The following is a 23912-nucleotide window of genomic DNA, read 5'->3' on the forward strand; positions in this document are numbered from 1 at the left end:
CGAACCGGTTCGGAACGGTTCCTTTGAATCGTTCCGGTTCGGGTTCAGTTCCAAGATGGCGAAAAAAATATGGGTTCGGTTCGGCTCCGGTTCCGGGTGAAAATTCGGGTTCGGTTCCGGTTTCGGGTTCAGGTTCGGTTCCGGTTCGACACCCTGCTTGTGGCGGATCAATGGGCTGTAGTAGTCCGGCAGGCTTAGTCGGTGGCGTCTTGCGACGTTGGCACTCGCGGCAAGTTCGGACGTAACGCTGTACAACTGCCGCAACCCTGGGCCAGTAGTACTTTTGGCGTATCCTCGCCAAAGTGCGAGAAAAACCCAGGTGACCAGAAGATTGGTCATCATGGCACGCCTGCAGGACTTCTTCGCGCAAAGCCGCAGGTACGACGAGCAGATAGACAGCTTCCGACGGGCGGTAGTTTTTCTTATACAGAACGCCATCGCGCAAACAGAATGACGACAGACCACGTGAGAAGAGTCGCGGGGGCGACTCTGCGCTTCCTTCAAGATACTCAATGAGAGGCCGGAGTTCACTGTCGTCTCTTTGGTGTTGAGTGAGGACGGACGTGGAGATGGCGCCGAGAAACACAGAATCGTCGTCGGGATCAGCTCGGTTGTCCTCGACAGGGGCACGAGACAGACAGTCGGCATCACTGTGCTTCCTACCGGACTTATAAACGATGATGACATCGAACTCTTGAAGACGAAGGCTCCAGCGTGCAAGCCGCCCCGAGGGATCTTTCAGGTTCGCTAGCCAACACAGCGAATGGTGATCACTGACAACTCGAAACGGGCGGCCGTATAAATATGGACGAAATTTGGTCACTGCCCACACAATTGCCAGGCATTCTTTTTCAGTAGTGGAATAGTTCGCCTCCGAGCGTGACAAGGTGCGGCTTGCGTATGCGATTACGCGTTCGAGACCATCCTGCCACTGCACAAGGACCGCACCGAGGCCGATGTTGCTGGCGTCTGTGTGCAGTTCAGTGTCGGCTGACTCGTCGAAGTGGCCAAGGATGGGCGTACTTTGCAGACGACTGCGGAGGTCTTCGAAGGCCTGTTGTTGCTCCTGGCCCCAGAAGAACGGTTCGGCATCTTTTGTGAGGCGGATGAGGGGCTCAGCAATCTGGGAGAAGTTCCGCACAAAACGCCGATAATAGGCGCAGAGGCCCAGAAAGCGGCGCACACTTCGCTTATCGGTTGGCATGGGAAAAGCAGCGACGGCGGCTGTCTTATCGGGATCAGGGCTTACCCCCTTAGCGCTCACGATGTGGCCCAGAAACTTCAACTCCTGGAAAGCGAAGTGACACTTTTCGGGCTTGAGGGAAAGACCGGCTGAACGAATGGCGGCGAACACGGTGCGCAGGCGCCTCAGGTGCTCTTCGAACGTAGCGGAGAAGATGACAACGTCATTCAGGTAGACGAGGCAGGACTGCCATTTTAGGTCGGCAAGCACGGTGTCCATCATTCTCTGGAAGGTGGCAGGAGCCGAGCACAGTCCGAAAGGGAGCACCCGGAATTCGTACAGACCATCCGGTGTAATAAAGGCGGTCTTTTCCCGGTCGCGCTCGTCCACCTCGATCTGCCAATAGCCACTACGTAAATCTAGTGACGAGAAATACGTGGCGTGGCGTAGCCTGTCCAGGGAGTCATCAATCCGCGGGAGAGGATAAACGTCCTTTTTGGTGACTTTGTTGAGACGCCTGTAATCAACACAGAACCGTAGGGTGCCATCCCTTTTCGCCACAAGAACAACAGGCGATGCCCACGGGCTCGTCGACGGCTGTAACACGTCGTCCTGGAGCATTTCTTGAACTTGTCGGCGAATAGCGTCGCGTTCCTTCGAAGAGACCCGATAAGGCGGCTGGTATAACGGTCGCTGGTTTGCGTCGACAATAATGCGATGCTTTGTGAGCGGAGTCTGCCTAACTTTAGAGGTCGAGGCAAAACAGTCGCGGAAAGAGTCGATAATGCTCTCCAGGCAGCGTTTCTGATGAGACGGGAGGTTCGGGTTGACGTCGGTCTTTATGGGAGTGGTCGGGGCCTCCACTGATGCCGGGATTTCGGACAACGCGTGCTGTCCCGCGAATTCACAAAGTTCTTCGAAATACGCAATAGCTGCTCTGCCAGGCAAACACTGAGGTTCAGAACCAAAATTGGTCACCAGAAGTTCGGTTCGCCCACTGTTCAATTCAATAATTCCGCGAGCAACACAGACTTGCCGACCAAGGAGCAGCGAGATGTTGGTTTCAGCGATGCCACGAGTGCTGGGGCTGTTATCGCACTCTACGGTAACAAACATGCTGGCTCTTGACGGGATTACTACCTGGTCGGCACAGACGCATAGCTTAGCCCTGCGTGGCTCGGTATCGTCGTCGACAGGGCCTTGGGTGGAAAACGACACGATGAGCTCCTGTAGATTGATAACGGCACCGTACTCTTGAAGAAAATCCAAACCGAGTATGAGGTCCTTGGAGCAATCGGGTAACACAGCAAAGCAACCAGGGAAAGTAACTCCGCGGATCTGGATTCGCGAAGTGCAGACACCGATCGGAGTTACGACGTGGCCACCAGCTGTCCGGATCTGCGGCCCAGACCAAGGGGTCAGTACCTTCCTCAGGGCCGTGGCTAACCTACTGCTCATTACAGAAAAATCGGCGCCGGTATCCACCAGTGCAGTAACGTCGTGGTTGTCAGCGGATACCGGAATTTCGGCAGAAACCAGTCGGTCGCAGCGCGTCGTTGAGGTCGCCGGGTCAGGTCGTCGTCGGTCGGAGCGTCGCGGCGAATCTTCGAATGGAGGCTCTTGACACGGTCCAGTAGCGGCGGCCCTACCCCCGGAGGACGCCGTCTTCAGTTTTCCCGACGAGGGGACGCACCTCTGAACTGGCCAGAGGTCGATGGGCGGCCGGGCGAAGAGAACCGCCTTGGGGATGGCGATCTGGACTGGCGCCGCTGCGGGGTCGAGGACTGCACGTTATCAGCCAGGTACAGCTCGATATCCCGTGGCCTTTCACCGTAGCGCGGTCGAGGTGCGTCAGGTGAAAACCCTCTTAAACCCATTCTGCGGTGGGGGCAGTGGCGGAGGATGTGCCCGGGCTCCCCGCAGTGGTAACAGAGCGGCCGATTGTTTGGCGTACGCCACACGTGCGCTTTGCTCATGCGGGGCCTGTACTCCTGCGGCACAGATGGTACTGCTGCGCTCGGGTACTGCAGTGATGGCACTGGCATGGGAACGACTGGGGAAAAGGCTTGCATCGCTGGCCCAGGACTTCGTAGTGCCTCGCTGTACGTCATAACAGAGGGCGCCGGGTGTGGAGCTGAGGGCGGCTGCACAGCTCGTCGGATTTCGTCACGGACTACGTCCGTTACGGCAGCGACACTGGCCTGTGGAGCTTCCAAGCGAAGTTTCGCCAATTCCTCGCGCACAACGCTTCTTACAAGCTCCCGAAGTTCCTCGGCGGGCAGCGACGTAGGCGTGTACTGGGAAGCGGCTGCTACAGTAGCCTCACGTCCGTAGTGCGCGCCCCGTTCCTGCAGAGAGCGCTCAATACTCGTTGCCTCCCTTGTGAAGTCGGCCACTGTTCTTGGCGGGTCACGGACAAGTCCGGCAAATAGCTGTTCTTTTACGCCGCGCATTAAGTGGCGCACCTTCTTCGCCTCTGGCATAGCAGGGTCGGCCCGATTGAATAGACGCGTCATGTCCTCGACGAACATCGCGACGCTCTCGTTGGACTGCTGGGACCTCGAGTGCAGAGCGCGTTCAGCCTTTTCTTTTCGTTCGCTGGTGGTAAACGTCGCTAGGAGTTCTCGACGAAACACTTCCCAGGTGGTAAAGGAGGCTTCGTGATTTTCATACCATGTTTTGGCTGAGTCCTGCAGCGCAAAGTAGACATTGCGCAATTTGCGCTCGCCGTCCCATTCGTTGAAGCCCGCCACTCGGTCAAAGCTGGCCAACCAGTCTTCTACGTCCTCGAACCTGTCCCCGTGGAACGGCGGCGGCGTCCGAGGTGCGTGAAGGACGAATGGCGGGGCATTCCCGGAATGCTGAGTCGTCTGGCTAGCCACGGTTGAGGTCATTGCTCTTACCGCCCTTACCGGCGCGGTCAGTTGGCTGAACTCCGGTTGTAGGCCTCGCAGACGGCGGCTCGCTTTGTGGACGGGTGTTGTGTCCACGCGTGGAGAACAGGTGTCGAGAGTGTCCTCGCAATCCGAGTACATGGGACGTTACCCCGCACCTCCACCAAATATGTCACCGACAAACGGGTGAAGAAATAGCCCAGGTTCTAATTAGACGAGGTGGGCGTGCCAGCCAGCAGGCAGCTCGAGCGAGGAAGACGACGATCTTCGATCACCTCGAATGCCCAAGGCTTGGCAAGTCCCTGCTTAAACAGTTCGGCCGCGGTACGGCGCCACTGATTGGTCGGGCGGTGGCAATATACATTAACGACCTACCCTCTAACATTCAATGCAAATTATGAGTCTTCGCGCATGATTCGCCATTTATAATGCAATAAATATCCCGACTGATAACCTTGTTTTGCAACAGGACCTTGACGTTATTGCATCATGGTGCGAAAAATGGCGAGCGCCATTACATCTATCTGAATGCACATCATTTTCCTTCACTCACAAACCCACCATATCGCATGTGCACACTAACAGTATCTCATCAGTGCCGATCACCGCTGCAATATCTTATAATCACCTAGGTGTACATCTCGCACCATCATTTTCATGGGTCACCCACATTACAACTATCCCCTAACATAAAACAGCTGGCGTACGAAACATTTGTACGGCCAAAATTATAGTGTGCATCATCCATCTGGCACCCATGGCAATCATATCTCACCGTCGATTTGGAATCGATCCAAAATCGTGCAGCTCGGTTCATTACTTCATGTTACTCAAGAGAAACCGGCGTCACCGCCCTCAAGCAGTCCCTCCGAGTCACGCCCTGTCGTTTCCCGCCTATGATTACTCAATACATTTGTCATAGCACGAGAACACGACACACTCTATTAACCACGTCACTACGAACGTCCTTACGGCTCAGCCACGGAAACCCGATAGCACGCATAGGGTGCCCGCACGAATGCTTACAACAACCCATTCTTTGCCAACGCGAGAACACTCGAATTCACAGCCTAACGACATCGTTTCATGCACTGATCACAAAACATTCCGGGAGAAAATAAAAATTCATCTCATACAGATCCTGGTCGCATAAGCGCACTTTGCAGCAAATATTGTTTAATCTGTCTTTCAAGAGTGGTGTATCACCTGTTGTCGAATCCTGTCATGGTTGGAGCCCTTGCCATGTGAGTGTGCACGTTTGATTTCCTGTTTGTTATGCATGTTCACATCGCCTTACGCCGTTTCAACAATACGTCCCCCCTTATGTAATGCCTTCAGGCGTTTAAGAAAACAATAAATGAAATGAATTAACTGAAAGAATAAGAATGGGGTGGACCGCACATGACAGGCTCTCTCAGATATCATGAATGGTAGTTTACCAATATCCCTCAAGAGAAAAGTATACAACGGATGTATATTACAGGTACTCACCTATGAGGCAGAAACATGGAGGCTAACGAAAAGGGTTCAGCTTAAGCTAAGGACGACGAATCGAGCTATGGAAAGAAAAATCGTAGGTGTAACGTTAAGAGATCGGAAGCGGGTGGAGTGGGTGAAAGAACAAACGCTGGTTAAGGACATCCCAGTCGAAATCAAGAGGAGAAAATGGCCTTCGGCACGGCATGTAATACGAAAGCAAAATAACCGGTTGTCGTTAAAGGGCAATTGCATTGGTTTCAGAAATCGATGAGCTTAAATGGGTCGGATGTGTGAAACTTGCAGGTAAAGCATGCGTAGTCCTTTTGGGCTAGCATTTGAAATGGTGAAGTAATCGCCGATTAAAATCGCGACGGCCTTCGGGCTTCTCCGCAGAGCACAACGCCAAGGGGGGGGGGGGGGGGGCATGATGACGTCATCGAAGGTATCGGTACATTTTCAATGCATACACGCCCAATTTGAAGGAAAAACCAACGTCGCCAAAGGCAATGCCCTCCGAACGTTGTTAGGCAGCATTCAACAAGGAACGCTAGTGTGTGGCTGACGGCAGCGGTAACTTGAAATCATACCTTCTGTGACGTCACGCTAAACTTCCCCGCACTCATTTGGTGCTTTGAGGAGAAGCGCAAAATTCAATCGTCGATTACGTGACCATTTTAAATGCTAGTGCAAAAAAACTTGGCATGCTTTACCTACACCCTATATAGATTTGAATCCTTGAACATCGCGAAATTCTCAAAAAGTGGTGCAGCTGCCCTTTAAGCTTACGTTACGTTATATGGGGTTTTATGGCGCATAAGCTAGTATGGCTATCATGCGCCAAACACAAGGTTAGATGATGTTATGTCAAGTGTACAGAGGTTACATTATAATAGATTTAAAACATTGGCTTTCTTTAGAAACTTACAAACAAGTGAAAACTCGACAAGTGTTTGCTCGCCTAAAAGCAATGCGGGATGAAATGGAATGTGTTCATTGTAAAATGCCGTAAAAAACTTTTTTCTAAGTACTTCGAGATGCGAACAAGAAATTAAAATGTGATTTACTGTGAGCTCCTCACCACACATTTCACACAAAGGTCTGTCTTTTTTTTTGTTAATAAGAAGTTATGGGTGATGTGTGTGTGACCTATGCGTAAACGACATAAAATTACTTCGATAAAACGCTCTTTATGGCGGCATGATTTCCATTCTTTTAAAATGGGCTTTACAGTATGCAGCTTGTTGTTTCCTTCATTTTCCCATGAGGCTTGCCATTTGGCTCTTAGTTTGCTACGTACTAACTTCATGTAATCCCTAGGAGGCAAAATCACATGTTTTATTTCCATGGTTCCGGCTTGTGCAGCACACATGTCGGCTCTCTCATTATCCCTAATGCCAACGTGACTGGGAACCCAGCAGAATTTTATAACATGTTTTTGTGTTGTGATCTTTACTATGTTGTGTATGATGCTTCCTATCAGTGACTCCGTGGCATTTTTGGATTTTAATGCTGTAAGAACGCTCAGTGAATCTGTATAAATGATGCTGTTTTTGATGTTTTCATTTGTTATTTTCTGTACCGCAACACGAATGGCATAACACTCAGCGGTGAAAACTGTAGCACAAGACGGCAGTCGTACTGCATTTTTATTTTCTCCTTGTATTACTGCGCTTCCTACATGAGCATGAGTTTTTGACCCGTCAGTATAAAATGACGTGTAATTTCTGTATTTTTCTTGTAGTGCTAGATATTCTTGTATTATATGGTCGTGTGGTGTACAGGTTTTCCTGAGGCGTGTTAGTGTGACGTCACACACTGTGGGGAGAGTGTACCACGGTGGTAGCGCTTCGTGTCTTGGGGCAATATTTTTTATTTCGTTTAGTATGTTCAGAGTTTGACATTTTTCTTCGAAGCGCAAGAGCAACGGCTTAATCGCATGGGGCTTGTTGTTGAAGAGTATTCGGGATGGGCATTTCGTGACAATTGGGTAACAGAGATGTTTGGGCTGAGAAAGGATTTTGAGGATGTATGTACAAGTTAGTGCTGTTCTTCGATCTTCTAAGGAAGGTTCATTAGTTTCCACATACAGACTTGCTATTGGTGAAGTTCTGTAAGCACCGGAAGACAACCTTAAACCAAAATTGTGGACAGGATCGAGTCGTTTTATGTAGGACGGTCTTGCTGAGCCATATACTATGGACCCATAGTCTAACTTAGAGCGAACCAGAGAACGATATATATGTAACAGGGAAGCTCTATCAGACCCCCAGCGTTTTCTTGATAGTATTTTCAGCACATTGAGGGCCAGGGAAGCTTTTTTCTTTAAGCTGTTTATATGTGGCAAGAAAGTGCGCTTTTTATCGAAAGTTATCCCTAGGAATTTATGCTCTTGTTTGACAGGTAGTGGGGTTTGGTTTAAATATAGTGTGGGGTCGGCCTGTAGACCTCGTCTCAAAGAGAACAGAACCGCTACTGTTTTCTGAGGGTAAAATCTAAATCCGTTTCTATCTGCCCAGGTAGCCAGTTTATTTATTGTTATTTGTATTTGCCGCTCACAGGTAGGTATGCTGGAAGACGTGCATGCTATTTGGAGGTCGTCTACGTAAACTGAGTACATTATCGATTTTGGGATTACTTTTCCTATGGAGTTCATTTTGATGACAAATAAGGTCGTGCTGAGGACGCACCCTTGGGGCACTCCAGTTTCTTGGATAAAAGTCTTAGAGAAGGTTGCGCCTAGGCGGACTCTGAACGTTCGATTGGTCAGGAAGCAGCTCAGCATCCTGCCGCGGATACCTACGTCCGCTAGGTCACGGAGGATACCGAACCTCCACGTGGTATCGTAAGCCTTCTCCAGATCAAAGAAGACTCCGATACAGTGTTGGCTGTGGATGAACGCTTCCCGGACTGTGTTCTCAAAGCGTACAAGGTGATCGGTTGTGGAACATGTCTTTTTAAAACCGCACTGGTGTATATCTAAAAGTTGCTGGGACTGAAGTATGAAGGTTAGTCTGATGTTTAGAATGCTTTCGAATGATTTTGCTATACAGCTAGTTAGTGCTATTGGCCTGTAACTGGTGGGACTAGTTTGTGGTTTGCCAGGTTTTAGAAAGGGTACTATGATTGCTTCTTTCCATGCTTGGGGGATTTCTCCACTCATCCATATTTTATTGAAAAATTTTAGGAGAGCCTCTATGGCAGCCTCAGAGAGGTGAGCAAGCATGGCATAATGTATATTGTCTGGGCCTGGTGCTGTCATTTTACCGGATGTTAGTACTGTGTTTAGTTCCTGCATGGTAATAAGCTGATTGTAGTCTTCATGTATGCATGTTCCAAAGGGCAGGCTTTGTTTTTCTACTATTGTTTTGTGCTTTTGAAATGTGTGTGTGTAGTTGGATGCGCTTGAAACTGTGGAAAAATGCTCACCCAATATGTTGGCCTGCTCTTCTAATGTTGTTTGAGTACCGGGTGTTGTTAGCATTGGAAATGTGAACAGAGTAAAATTTCCTGTGAATTTCCGCACCTGCTCCCACATTTTCTTTGATGATATTGAGCTGTTTATGGAGGATATGTACTCTTGCCATGATGCCCTTTCTGCGCTGCGTCTAATGTATCGTGCTTTGGCTCTAGCCCTTTTGAAGATGAGCAAGTTTCCTGCAGTGGGATATCTGTGAAGGTTGCCCCAAGCCTTGTTTTGCTGCTTTTTAGCCATTGAGCATTCATTGACCACCCAACTTTATGTGTTTTTCGTGAAATTTCAGATGTTTGTGGGATGGCTTCTATTGCTGCAGATATTAAGAATGTGACAAATTTTTCATTTAGTTCTTCTATAGTAAGGGTTTCGGCATATTCTTTTTCTAGTGTGGCCTTCGTTCTGAAAAGTGCCCAATCGGCGAGGTGAATTTTCCATCGCCGTGGCTTCGTTGGGAGGACGAATGTAGCTGATGTTAGTTTTAAAACCGTAGGTAAGTGATCACCTCCCCGGGAGTCATCTAAAACATCCCAAATAAAATCATTAAAAACAGATGGTGATGCAAATGCTAAATCGAGGCAGGTCATTTTTCCAGAGCTGGGGCAGCAGTACGTGGCTTTTCCCGTATTCATTAAACATATGTTATTCGAAAGAATAAAATCCTCGATGAGCTGACCCCTGGAATCAGTATGCTCACTTCCCCAGAATGAGGAGTGTGCGTTAAAATCCCCTATTATTACATATGGCTCTGGCAACTGTTCCAGAAGTTCTTCTATGTCATGCATGGCTATTGTGTTGTGTGGTGGTATGTACACAGAGCATATTGTTATTGTTTTATGGCTAATGATGTTTACTGCGACCGCTTCTAAGTTCGTCTTTAATGATACCTCTCTTGCAGGGACATCGCTTTGCGTTATGATAGCGACGCCTCCTGAGAGTCGGCTAGCTTGTACTCGGTCTTTCCGGAAAATATTATATTTTTTTAAGATGTTTGTGTGCTGTGGCCCAAGGTTCGTTTCTTGCAGGCACACAGCTGTAGGTGCCATTGTTTTGAGCATATCGGTTATGTCTGTGTAGTTTCTGTGTAGACCTCTACAGTTCCATTGTATTAGATACTCCATTGTGATAAGTTGGGGATTGGGGAAAGTTACTTATTCTCAGGGGCAGTGATTCGTGGTTTCCCTTTTTTTCTCTAGGGAGTCTCGCCGCCGCTGCAGCGGTGGCGAACCAGGAGTTGTATCCATCGCCACTTTCGTGGCGCCGGATTTCCGCGGAGAATCCGCGGATACGTGTGTTTTAGATGTCAGCGGACTTTCGCTGACATCCATCTCCTCCACGGTGGACGTGGAGGATGTTTCTTGTTTGCGATGGCCCGTGGCCTTCGCATTCGTCTTTTTTGTTGGCAATAGTGAATCATGCTCTGCTCCAGGGGCAGAGTCTCTTGGGTCAGCAGTTGCCTTCTTAGAGGGGTGGGGCAACAGGTCCAGTTCAGCAGAGCTGTTCTGGGTGTCTGTCGCCGAGGATGCCGCTGCTGAAAGTGGGGCCTGAGGGCCTCCGGCGAGGATCGCGTGGTCTTCCCGCGAAATTTTCAGCCCTGTGGACTGTGTCACCGACTTCTGTGGTGGGGACTTGGTTGTCGTCCCCAGGTCCTCCGGATCGACCTGTGTGCCGACAGAAACTGAAGGCGGCGGCGGTCCCCGCGTCACCGCTTCAGAGTATGTCCCTTTCTGTTGGAAAGAGACGCGTTTTTTTGCTTCAAGGTAGGACAGGTTTTCTGTGGTCTTCAAAGTTATTATTTGTTTTTCTGTTTTCCAGACTGGGCACGACCTGGAGTACGCGCCATGTGCGCCATTGCAGTTGATGCACTTTGGTGTGCGTTCGCATCTTTCTTCTGTATGTGCGTCTTCTGCGCATGTGACACAAGTGGGTTTGCCTCGGCAGGCCAACATGCTGTGTTCAAAGCGCTGGCACTTGAAACATCGTCTCGGATTCGGTATGTATGGGCGGACTTTACAATGGAGGTATGCGGCATGGATGGAGTCAGGCAGAGTTGTGCTATTGAAAGTTAGTACAATATGTTTGGTCTTGATTTCAGCATTGTTTCTCCGGATGGTTATTCGTCGGGCTGCTATTACTCCCTGTTCGGCTAGTTCTTCCATTTCTGCATCGGTACTCTGTAGGAGTTCATATTCAGATATGACGCCCTTTGAGTGGTTCAGGGTGCGGTACGGGGTTACCTGTATGCTCATTTCTCCAAGATTCTGTAATGACATCAGTTTGGTGCTCTGTTCTTTTGTGTTTATTTCTACAAGGAGGTCTCCGGTTCGTTCCTTTTTTGCTTTGTAGTCTTTGCCTACACAACTTTTTAGGGTGTTGGCGATGACAAATGCAGATAGGTTGGCTACCGGTACATTAGTGTTTGAGTGCAGCATAAAAAACTTCGCAAACGTTTCTGGCTTCTGTGGACTCAGTTTCTGCACATCGGTGCGACCCCTTTTCGGGGGTCGATCAGATTTTTTTGCAGATTTTTCCATACGGCATGTATAAACTAAGGGTTCCTGATACTTTGTCGCCTCTGATTCACCCTTATACACAGAGGAAGGTCCCGGGACTCCCCGCCTGGTAGACAGACGAGGAGCCCATCGGCCGAGGATTGACCACTTCCTCGACCGCCACCGTTCAAGGTTTCTTCCCTCCACCTTTCAACCTATCGCCACGGTACGGATGACAGCTTCGGTATGGGGACTAAGGGTCCGTGGTGGCGCCAAGCACCAACACCTCGTTACAAAAGGTGCCCTTGCGGGCTGCCCTTTAAGGGTAACGGAGTGGATTCCAAGAGAAGGCAAACGTAGCAGGGGGCGGCAGAAAGTTAGGTGGGCGGATGAGATTAAGAAGCTTGCGGGGATACGGTGGCCGCAACTGGCAAAGGACATCGTAGATGAAATCAAGAGGAATAAATGGGGCCTAAGCGGAGCCGCGGTGGCTCAGTGGCCCTCCCTTGCCTGGCGCATACTGCAATTTAGCTGCCGATGCGAAGATCCAGCTTCACGCAACCTGATTTGGGCATACGGTCACCAGGGACTCCAGGGAAACGAACAGGCCGATCAGGCCGCTCGCGCACTCTCTCCCCGGGCTATCTCCCTGTCCTTGGAAGCCTACTCCGAATCACACAATCTGGCCCTTACATTCAAACAAATCACCGATTACTACAAGGAGGAGCACCGGCACTACCCGACCCCTTATAAGAGACTGGACGCGCTGACGAGCGCCTCCTCATCAAAACTCTAACACTGTACTGTGCCCGGCGGGGCTTAAGTATTTCAACACATCCTTTGACGGCGCGTGCCAGCTCTGTGGGGAGGTGGTTGACACCTCCCGCATGGTTTGGGAGTGCCCATCTATTCCCCCCCCCCCCCCCCCCCGCCTCAACCCCACCAGAGAGGACAGGGAGGCGGTCCTGTTCGGCTGTCAAGACCTCAAGACCCAAAAAAGGTCTCGGTTCAACGGACGAGGATGGCGTTGCTTGCCAATGCGATTACGGAATAGGGGCTTCACCTAGTATTGTGAGGGGAAGGTGCCAATAGGGCCCTACCCCAATCACATCTCTGTAATTGTTTAATTGTTGATAAATGTTTTTCGCCACCGCCACGACGGCCCCTCTTCCTTTCTTCTACCAAATTCTTCACCATAGTACTCGCGACGGCGATCCAACTCATCGCTCAATCATATGGGTCCCCGGCCACCAAGGCATGCCATGTAACGAAGCCGCCCATGAGGTAGCCCGCGCACTCACTCACCGGGCACCAGGCATTCCTTCGGAGGACCTTAACCCAGGTCACAGCCCTCTTATTTCTTCTCAAGACTTTGCTGAGCACTAACGTGCCGCACGCCGGCGCTACCCGGTTCCTATGAAGGGACTGGGTAAAGCTGGCGAACGAACTCTCCTCAGGCTCTTTACAAACATTAAAAACACCCTGCTGTGTCCGGCGGTTCTCAAGCACTTTAATCCTTTTTGGAAGGCCGCTGCTCATTTTGTGAGGAGGTGGCCGACACCTTCCACATGGTTTGGGCATGCATGAAAAATCTTTCTCTCCCCCCCATCACCCCTTCCCCTACCCGCGAGGACTGGGGGGCGGCCCTGCCCGGCTGCCAGGAACTATCCGCCCAACAGGGCCTGGTTCGGAGGACGTGCGCAGTGGTCATGACCAACGAGATCCCGGAATGAGGGAGTCCGCCAAGTATTGCAAGGGGCGAGACCCACTAGGGGCCTCTCAGGGGCAAGCACCTCTCTGTAAATATTGTAAGAGAAGACTTCACGTAAGACGTTTATTCTAGCCCTTTCGCCAGAGACGTCTTCCAAGCGAACAGCCTCAAGCGATGACGATGGGAATCATCAGGTGAAAGAGAATGAAGTCGCAGCCAGAGAGGCGACGACGACGAAGGCAAATAAATTGCTTACAATATAGCCGAATAAATGCTTTTCACCACCACCACCCCCTTTCTTTTTTCACTCCCTCCTTTATCCCTTTCCCTACGGCGCGGTTAGGGTGTCCACCGAGATATGTGCGACAATTACTGCGTCATTTCCTTTCCTCAAAACCAATTTTCATTTTCAGGGAATGTAATGCGAAGGCAAGATAACCACTGATCTTTCAGGGTAACGGAGCGGATTCCAAGAGAAGGCAAACGTAGTAGGGGGTGTTGGGACTGGGGCGTCCCACCGCTGCCACCACTGTTGGGACTGGGAGACCGAGTCAGGAAACGGTCGAGGCGACGGTGAGTAAAAGGACGTTTATGTACAGTATGTACAAGGGCTTTTACATGATACAAGGGTCAAGAGCACCACGGGCTAGCACAAAGACGAAGGTGGCCCCGGCGGCGAGCGGAGCTCCGGCGTGGTGGCTCTTCTGCTGCCCGTCTGCTGCTCGGGTTCAGCGCGGCTCCGCTTTTAAAGCCGCTGGTAACGGTTACGGCAGCCAGCCGTTCAAATCCTCCAATCACTGGCCACCGTTCAAATTAGACCAATGGTCGAGAGGCGACGGCCGATGACGCGTCGGAGGAGCCCGCACCGACGGAGAGGAGGGGAGGAGGAACGGTCCGCGTCGGCGCCAGCGAGACGGCATGAGTCACGCTGCACGCCGCGACATGCCCGAGAGAGTCTGGGCCTGCTTTGAGCGACGGCGGGCGCGCAGCGCTTGTTTAGAGAGGCCAGCCAGCGAAATGTGGGCTCCGGCACTACAGGGGGGAGGGGGGGGGGGGCATAAAGTTGGGTGAGAGGATGAGATTAAGAAGATTGCGGGGATACGGGTGCCGCAGCTGGCAAAAAGAAAGGGTTATTAGATAGAGAGACACGGGAGAGGTCTTTGCCCAGCAGTTGGCGTAGTCAGGCTGATGATGATCAGGAGGAAGTACGTTGCTACAAAAAACTGAATCGATTCGTTCTAAACCCCCTCTACACACTTAACAGAACGCACGTGCCTCTAAAGTGAGTATTAGGAAACTTGCTTAATTTGATGCTTAACTAATTAAACAGAATTTTAAAGATACACTGAGGAGCGCCACACGACGGGAAACAATATGTCTTTCGTTGCACCCAAATCCGATTCACCACTTTTTTTAATCACTGGTTCAAGTTACGTGAAACACCCTGTACAGCAAGCTTTCCAAAATGTAAATAGACGAGGAGGGAGAGTATAGCCTCGGATGTGATCATAGATGTATTATTCTGCATATGCGTGCCCTGATCAAAAGAGAAATGTATAAAACACAAAAAAAAACGAAAGCAAAATTCAACGTCCAACAAATAGCGCTAATAGCAGCAGGCGTTGAGAAAGCATAAGATTAACGCCCCATGGAAAAGTGGGATTGTAATTAGAAGTACTCAGCAGTATGGAAATGGAACAAGCAAAGTTACAAACCGCTGGGAAGGAAAAGGAAACCACGAGGCTGACGCAATAAGGAATTTAAGGAGGTCATTGAACAACTACGGGTGGCTTCAGGGAAACAGAGAGGAAGGAATAGACCGAAAATGGGAATCTTATCGATGATAGAAACTGCTTGTATAGGTCTTCGTCCAGAGTAAAATAAAGTAATCCCCTGATCGCGCAGCTAAAGGTGGGCCAAGGAAATTTCGGAACCATATAAGTTGTTTGGGTAAAAAAAAAGCGAAGCGCAAGAGGAGGGTGCACGCTGCTGCAGGTACCGCAGAAGCACGCAGCAACCACACAGACTTTTTTTTTTATACTGGACGTTTTGTTTCATGAACGTTTATGAAACAAAACGTCCAGTAAAAAAAAAAAGCGTGCGTGGTATCTTTCGGATGTCTTGTCCACGTGTCCTTGCTGTGGCCTTCCTCGGTACCTACAGCAGTGTGCCGATCGATATAGAAATATAAAGGTACAGTCGGGGACAAAAGTCTCCGGACCACGTGTTCCTCAAACAAAGCTTATAGCTCTACTATCAGACAGCAGCTGGAGACCGCACTTGTGGAGATGAAAGAACAAAAATTTAACTTTTGCCTCCACAAGGGTGGTCCCCAGCCGCCGACTATTAGCAAAGCTATCGGCTTCGTTAGAGGAACACGTGGTCCGGAGACTTTTGTCCCCGACTGTACCTTCATTAAACAAAGTTATAAGTCGGAGTCCCTCCTGTCTTCATGTTCACGATATGGGCTATGCCTTAGTTAATGTCTCCGAAGGTTTTAATCGCCTGAGGTTCTTTAACGTGCACTGACATCGCACAGCACATGGGCCTCTAGCATGTCGCCTCCGTGGAAACGTGATCGCCGCGGGATCGAACCAGCGTCTTTTGGGCCCAGCGGCCACAGCGCCGGCTTTCGTCATGTTGATGTCTTGTAATTTTGCAGTAGAAGCGTGTGAACTAAACAGTGCAGAACGAATTGGTGGTAAGTGCTGCTTCGCTAGCCAGTTAAAAATTACTGTGGGCACTTCGTTTTCGCAGTTTGTACGTGTCTTCGTCTATGGTCCCCAAAGCGACAAAGCGAATAATTTGTTCCAGTGAACCATGCCGGCAGCCGCCGAACAACGTGCAAAACCCGACCGAAAAGGCGGGGAGAACACGATACCAGGAACCACCCTGATGGCCACCATTGGACGCTAGGGCCTAACCTTCTTGTAAGCTTTCCGCGTATAATGAGGCCATTACGTTCATTCACTTCATAAGCGGTTACAAGCCACATTATTTTTTTTTAGCCTCCAGCAGCAAGGAATTCTTGTTCCGCGGAATCAATGCAAGGATGAGCCTGATTGTAAGGGAAAACGTTTCCGTGGGGCCGTCGCTATCTCCAAACGATTCTGCAATGTCTCTGCGCGTCGTCAACAGTCAGCGCGAAATCCGCGTTCCTTTCCACCCCCCCCCCCCCCCCCCCCCCCCCCCCCCTCTCTGATTATGATGTTCATCCTGTCTCACAGAAGTAACTGCTCGGGCGCTGTCACCCTCGAAAGAGAAGCTAGGCCTCTTTCTCCTCACATCATGGCGCCTTGTGTTTCGCAATACACTCCAGAATGCGTGTGGTGCGGAGAGATAGCCACCCTCTACCATTCCACATGGGGCTGTCGGGTGAGTCCGATAGAGCCCAAAATTACAAACCCGTCAGTCGAGCAGCGGGAGGAGCTTCTGTCCAGCTCCGACCCGCAAGATCAGCTTGCGCTGGTTGAGCGGGCCGAGGAGGCAGCAAGAACCAATGGGACCCTGTACCTAGGAACACCACCTGCTGCTCAAGACCCCAACCCCTAAACCCCGTCCCATTTTGCGGAATGAAGTTTATACTACTACTCCATAATGCTCACAGTTGAGCAGTCATAGAAAATGCAGTTCGAAATTCCCACTGACGAGCATGATTGGTCCGTTCATATACCGAACATCATTGCCTTGAGATATATTATAAACACCCTGGCTACAACACAACTGTGGGAGTGTGGGGAGCGCAGGTACTTTGTGCAGCCAAGTCAAGTTTGCAATTTCCACAATCCTGCTGCTTCTACAGACCATCTCGTTGACGCTGCGGCATTGTCGCACGGAATGCAATAAGTGACGTGCTCACCGTGTGCCGGTCCTCGGAGACGGTGAGCTCTGCCGTCCAAAGATTCTCGTGTACGTAGAAAACGTGTCCTGCACCTCCAGTCATCCAACCACGTGTCTGCCTACAGTCGTGACCTGCGCAAATTCGTTATGGGGGTTTGAAACTGTAGCCCATTGTCAACTTTCGTCACGGTTAGCCCGGTGCCTGCTACGGTTCTCTTCAGGTATTTTCTTTGTTCTTTTCTGTTTCTGGAATTTTTTCTCTTTTTATACATGCGATCAATTAGCATGCCACTATAGGGACCTTAGAAGACAGGAGTAGTGCGATGTTTAGGGAAATCCCCCACGGTGAAGTAAATTTATAATAAGGAAGTAATTACTAAATAGCAGCCACACGGCGTCACTGCTGAATTGCAGTGACGCCTGACATCGCACCCAATTACTCAATCATTCTCAGCATTTTCGCAGCGTATCCGTGACTCACGCATCATTCCAATGTGTCATCACTAATTTCACTTGCAACTAGTTCAGCAGGCCCCGGGGTTCCAAATACTCACACAGCACCCAGTCGTCCGCGTAGTTCATGTATATGTAGTTTCGCACACGGATCCTCGCCTTTTTTTTTCCCTGATGTGTCACCTCCTTGCTTTTGCACTGCGCGTATATCTTCTACTATAGCGCGCTTGCAGCAGTGCACAGGTGCCAAACAACATGTAAAGCAAGACTGCAAGCATGACCAGTCCTTCAAATATACCAAACGCAACTGATCTTTTATAATTCATGAACATCATGGCCACAATACAACTGTGACAGTAAGGGGAGTTCATATACTCTAGACATCCAAAAAAAGTTCGCTTTCCTTAGTCCTGCTCCTGCGGACTATGCATTTAGATGGTTCCGCAGCATTTTAGCTTTGGCTGAATTGCGCGATGTGCTCACCGTGTGCAGGTTCTCGGAGACGGTGAGCTCTGCCGCCCAAGGCTTCAGGCGCAGCAACGTGGACAACTTCTCCTGTTCCTCCGGTCATCCAGCCCCGCGCTCGGGTACAGCACGGACCTGCACAAATTTGTTACCAGGGGGGGGGGGGGGGGGGGGGAGTAAGGGAATTAAGGGCAAGATAAGAAAAGATCCAGGCAACCCCTGGATCAGCTTCAGCTTTTATAAGGTGACAGTGCTACATGCTGTGCTCAGTTTAACGTCCCCAAACTGCTCATGAGCTATGAAAGACACCGCAGTGAAGATCTTCACAATAATCTGGACCACCCGACGTTTTAACGCGCCCGGACAGTGCACAGCCCATGGCTGCTGTTGCATTTTGCCTTAGCCCTGTGGTAAGGGTGTTCGGCTACTGAGCCGGAGGACTGGGGTTCAATGCCGAAGAATTCCACTGTCTTCACACTAGAACAGCTTATGAAGGGAATATTGGAAGCCATCATATTGCTGAATTATTGTAATGAAAATCATGGTGGCGGATGGAAAAGCATGGTGGAGGGTAGAGCAGCACGACACTGGGAGAGCGCCCAGGGCTACTTAGTCGGCCAGCTGTGCCGATCCCAGCCAGGCACGCTAGGTGGATTTTGAGAGAAGTATAGGTATTGGGAGGGCGATAAGACAATGGAAGTGGCATTGTCCTAGGTCGGCGTATGGAAGGGGGCAGTTTCTATAGGACGAGTCGGAACGCGCCCGAAAAAACTACAACGGGACTCCAGAGAGCAGTGGGCCCAAATTAATTTTTCGGGGGATGGGGATGCGAGTAACGGAGGGGATGAGGTCGAGAGAAGGAAGTGTGTGCAAGCGAGAGTAGCACATGTTCCGTGATTTGCTTATTTTAGAGGAGGGTTTCGCCCTCCGAGGGTGCACTTGACTAGAGGATCGCAGGTGTCCTCCATAACCACCGCAATAAAATTGCAGTACGGAAGGATGTCAGACAGGGAGGCACTATATTTCCAATGCTATTCACCGCCTAGTTGCTGGAGGTATTCGGAGACCTAGATTGGGAACGGTTGGGGATAACAGTTGCGAGCATCCAGTCTACCCTTCGACCGCCCTAGGCGGCGCATATCCTGCCGAACTCTCTCAAGTGGCCTACAGCGACCCTTACCCTCCCGGCTCTCTCGGGGTTGGCAGAGAAGAAAGCTGGGAAGTAGCATCCACATCGTCACGTGGGCGACCCTCCTTTCCCCCTCGTGTATTCGGTGGCCGCACGGGCAGCCCATCACGGGGAGAGAGTTGAAGGAGCCATGAGACAACGCGTGACGGGATGGACGGGATGGACGGAGCCATGAGACAAACGCGGCTTTTCCAGGTGACATCGAGCTTTCCCCGTGCCCGTTTCCTGCTGCCTGCGCTACCGAGGGCGGTTATCGTATTTTGGAATCACCCCAAATAAACGATTTGCCTGCGGGCTATACCTCGGTGTGTTGGTCCTGTCGACCTCCACAGTGTAATCGGGGCTAGCGGAGTGGCATTGGTCCTGAGTGCTCGCTGTGTCGTCCTTAACATAAGCAGAACCCTTTTCGTTAGCCTCCTCGTTTCTGCCTCGTATGTGACTACTGGTGGGATACAGCTGCTGTACAGTTATCTCTTCAGGTATAATAATGGGTGGAAAATGATCCATTCCGCGTGGGTTGTCCAGAAGATCTCATTTAACATCATTAAAAGGTGATGGTGAACTAAACGATAAATCTAAACTGCTAATTTTTGCAGTTTTTAGGGAGCAGTACATGGGCTTTCCTGAATTCAGTAGGCACACATTACTGCACAGAATAAAATCTTCTAAAATGCGACCTCTGGGATTAGTTTCTCCACTTCCCCAGAAAGAGGAGTTCTCCGACTAACAGATATGGCTCTGGTAGCTTTTCTAGAAGTGTTTCTAAGCATCTGAGGTTGAGGTTTCCATTAGCGACCTCAAGGTCGGATACCGGCTTCAAAAAAATTAAAAATAAATAGAACAAATTTGAGTAGGCAAATAAAAATCTATCGACCGAGAATCATGTGAGAAGCTTGGTAACAACTAGTTACGGCACCTTAGATATGTGGTGTACTGTGATCGAAGGAGACCGTTTTGATCCAGAGGCAAGTCATTTTGCTCGTTTCGATGAGTGGCGCTCCAGCTTGGCCTAAATGCCGAAAATGGCCGCAAAAGCAGCAAGCCATACAACCTCTAATGTTGCGTACCACTTTTTGCACCCGACATTGCATACACTATCCAAAGTATACGCAAGAAGAAAAGCCGGTATTCTGGCATGAGAGCTCGGAGCGTTTATGTATGGCTTCTATGTCGACAGCAACTAATACCGCTTTTTAAGGTCGCTTTTGAGGGATATTTGATGATACGTGTTATATTACCGGTTTGATAAAAAACACAATCATGAGCAAACATACAAATTTTGCAGGACACACGCGACAGGAATAACGCTCATTAAGGCACGACAGAACCAAGTTGTATTCATTTATATGTATTTGTAAGCGGCTTCGTTGTATATTTGGCTGTTATTTTTTATTATTTATCACAAATGTCCACTTTCTTTAAATTACACTCGTGAAAACAGGTAGGCCACAACGGCGCATAGGTTGGAATGCGCGTTTTTTACATCGGCTCGCCCGTCAAAGTCCACCTGAGCGAAACCTCTCGCTTCTCTGCAAGGCATCTGAAGCCCCTGCAAAACGCCTGAAGAAAAGTGTAGTGTGCTGCCGATCCTTACGAAAACAGCTCGCCAACCTAACTTATGTCCTATGATAGAAGGAAAGGGAAAGAAAAGAATGATGACGAAGCCATGCCCACGAGAATCGCAAACTAAAAACAGGACTGGTGCCGGAGAAATTAAAAAGGAGAGGACAACTGCGCGCCTATGCACTCCATAACGCCTCTTTGTAATCGATTCGATTCACTAACTGTGAATGAAAATGAATAAATTGAGTGAATAGATTTGTGCGACACCGACCACGAATTTTTCACCATGATCAGCCCAATGCAAAATGTGGCGAAAAAAACACGTGGTAGGTGAACTATTCGTGATGTAGCATCTGGAATATATTTGTTCAGCGTCTAAATAATAGTTCCCAACGCAAATGGTCCGGGAAAAAGTGACGCTGCTTACGAAGCAACCGAATCAGTCAAAGCTTATGCATTCGACGTGTATGTCAGTCGCATGGTATTGGCTAGACCGTCCCTTCATTCCTTCTTTATTCATTTGAGTTGTTTTCCCACTAGCCTATTTTAGCATAACGCTATACTATGTATTCATCAAACATGGCACGGCGTTTCACCCTCATCGTGGTTCGGAATTATATATAGTCGTACCTCGCTAGTACGGACTTCGTTATGTATACGTGGAGAATTTTCGCAAGGACCTAACTTTCTCAGTGTGTTTACGTCTTCTTTGCATGAAAACAAACTTTGGGCAATGGAATAACAAAGCTAAGAACCTCACAGCGGCGTTCATAACGCTGTACTTATCCGCCGCATCAGCACCCGCCACAGAGGTATGAAGGAGGATGACCTCTGTCGGCTCACGCAAGCTTTCCTCATTAGCAGGATAGTCTACTTTTACCCCTACTATCACCTCCGCCGGAAGGACGAGGAAGCTGTGAACAGCATTATACGTTCAGCGTACAAAGCGGCACTGGGGCTACCTCAGTACGCCAGCACACAGCACCTCCTCCAACTCGGCATCTACAACACGCTCACAGAACTCATAGAGGCACACAAGACCGCCCAAATCCACCGCCTCTCCCGCACTAAACACGGGCGGCTCATACTTGACCGTCTCAACATCAACCCCATAGGCGACGTCCACCCCACAACGCCCATTCCGATAGGGGTCTATAGCCGCCTAGTTATAAAACCAATCCCCAAAAACATGCTACCTGGCCGCCATGATACGCGCCGTCAGCTGAAAGCCCAAGCACTAGATGCCACATACCTTGCCGACGAACACGCAATATACGTATAGATGCTGCACGGCAAAGTGCAAACACATACGTGGCTTGTGCAACCACGCCACAGTCTTCTCTCGTCACCGCCGCCACAGTAGTAGCTCACTCTCCGACAGCGGCAGAAGAAACCGCCATCGCGCTGGCCATCGCTGACCCACGTACCCGCACAGTCCTCAGCGACTCCAAAAGAGCAATACAAAATTACTCGGCAGGTGTTATCTGCCACCCCGCTGCACGCATCCTTCGCGGCTGCACTCCCGACCATAAGACCAACCTGGTCTGGGCACCCGCCCACGCGGGAAACTCTGGAAACGAAGGGGTCGACCGACTAGCCCGAGGACTAACCAACCGGGCGGCCGGCCCCACGGACCCAGACGCTCTTGGCGAGGCTCCCCAGACCTTTGCCGAAATTACCAACCTCCACAGAGAGATGAGACGCCAGTTCCCGCCTCCACACCCCGACTTGAATCGAGCGCAAGCCACCTTGCTCCGCAGGTTGCAGACACACTCCATCCTTAGCCATTCTAGGCTTTCACTCATCACAGACGGGGAATACGACCCCGTCTGCCAAAATTGTTACCAGGGAGAAATCGCCACCCAGGCGCACATCCTCTGGGGTTGCGCTCGAAATCCGCCCCCTAGAACATTACTGCCAGCTCCCTCCGAGGAAGGATGGAACCAACTCCTCAGAAGGCCAGACAAGAGCATCCAACTGGCACTCATCTCGTGGGCCCAGGAAGTCGCCCCCACCTGGGGGCCACACCAAGCCCACCTGCCCTAAATCCCGCCACTCTATGGCAATAAAGTTCAATAACACTTTTTGCTGGGCGAGTTGGTTCATTTTGCTTGAGTGGATGCTTGTAGCGCGACAAAAACAGACAAGGGACAGAAGACGAACGGGACAAGCGCTAACGGGACAAGAACGGGAGCGCTTGTCCCGTTCGTTGGTTGGTTGGTTTATGGGGTTCAACGTCCCAAAGCGACTAAGGCTATGAGAGACGCCGTAGTGGAGGGCTCCGGAAATTTCGACCACCTGGGGTTCTTTAACGTGCACTGACATCGCACAGTACACGGGCCTCGAATTTCTCCTCCAAAGAAATTCAACCGCCGCGGCCGGGATCGAACCCGCGTCTTTCGGGCCAGCAGCCGAGCACCATAGCCACTGAGCCACCGCGGGGGTGGTGGTGAAAACATTAATTAAGAAAGGACAGGTGGTATGCTTGGATCAGCCCGTAAGGGACCGATCCTTACAAACACTAGGTGGAGGTCCCTAGTATGGGACCCCAGTGGCGGTGGCCGCCGCCCGGGTGCGCCCGACTAAGGCTTGTTGGGCCTGTAAGTCGTGGCAGCCGAGCAGGGTCGCCTCCCAGTCCTCCCGGGTTGGGTTGGGGATGGGGGGAATAGCCGGGTTGGAGGGGCAGGCCCACACCATGTGATAGGTGTCAGAAGACACCGCACTACAGTGCGGGCAGCTGCCGTTACAGCAGGGGTCAAAATGCTTCAGTGCTGCCGGGCACAGTAATGTATTGGTGAGAAGGCGGAGAAGGAGCCGCTCATCCGCCTTCTTGAGGCCTTTACATGGGCTTGGGTAAAGGCGATGACTGTTTTGATAGTAGGCTGTAATTTCTTTGAATGTATACACCGGATTAAAATCGGGTTCCTGATCGGGTGGGGAGGAGAAAACAGCCCGGTGAGAGAGCGCGCGGGCGGCTGCGTCTGCTGCCTCGTTTCCTGCCAACCCCTGATGAGCAGGGGCCCATATAATGTAACGGTGTGCGGGGTCCGTATCCCGTATGCAATTTTGGTATATTCGATAGGCTAGGAAGGGAGTGCAGCCTTGTTCGATGTTCCGACAGGCCCCTCGCGAGTCGGTGATTATGTATTTTGAATCGGAATGTGAGGCCGC

At 50.5% G+C, this 23912-nt stretch overlaps 1 protein-coding gene across 2 annotated transcripts in view; it reads right to left on the bottom strand.

The window, feature by feature from the left end:
* LOC149372508 (uncharacterized) overlaps positions 1-23912 on the bottom strand; it is a 94656-nt gene that overhangs the window by 47995 nt on the left and 22749 nt on the right. For both annotated transcript variants that reach the window (XM_089566998.1, XM_089566997.1), the window contains exons 2-3: positions 18008-18124; positions 17091-17203 (exon numbers count right to left, since the gene is read on the bottom strand). In XM_089566998.1, the coding sequence (XP_089423124.1) occupies positions 17091-17203; positions 18008-18124 (230 nt within the window). The remainder of the gene's footprint in view (positions 1-17090; positions 17204-18007; positions 18125-23912) is intronic.

The sequence above is a fragment of the Amblyomma mixtum genome, chromosome 1 (genome assembly GCF_055824585.1).
Source record: "Amblyomma mixtum isolate Tamu chromosome 1, ASM5582458v1, whole genome shotgun sequence".
Taxonomy (NCBI): Eukaryota; Metazoa; Arthropoda; class Arachnida; order Ixodida; family Ixodidae; genus Amblyomma; species Amblyomma mixtum.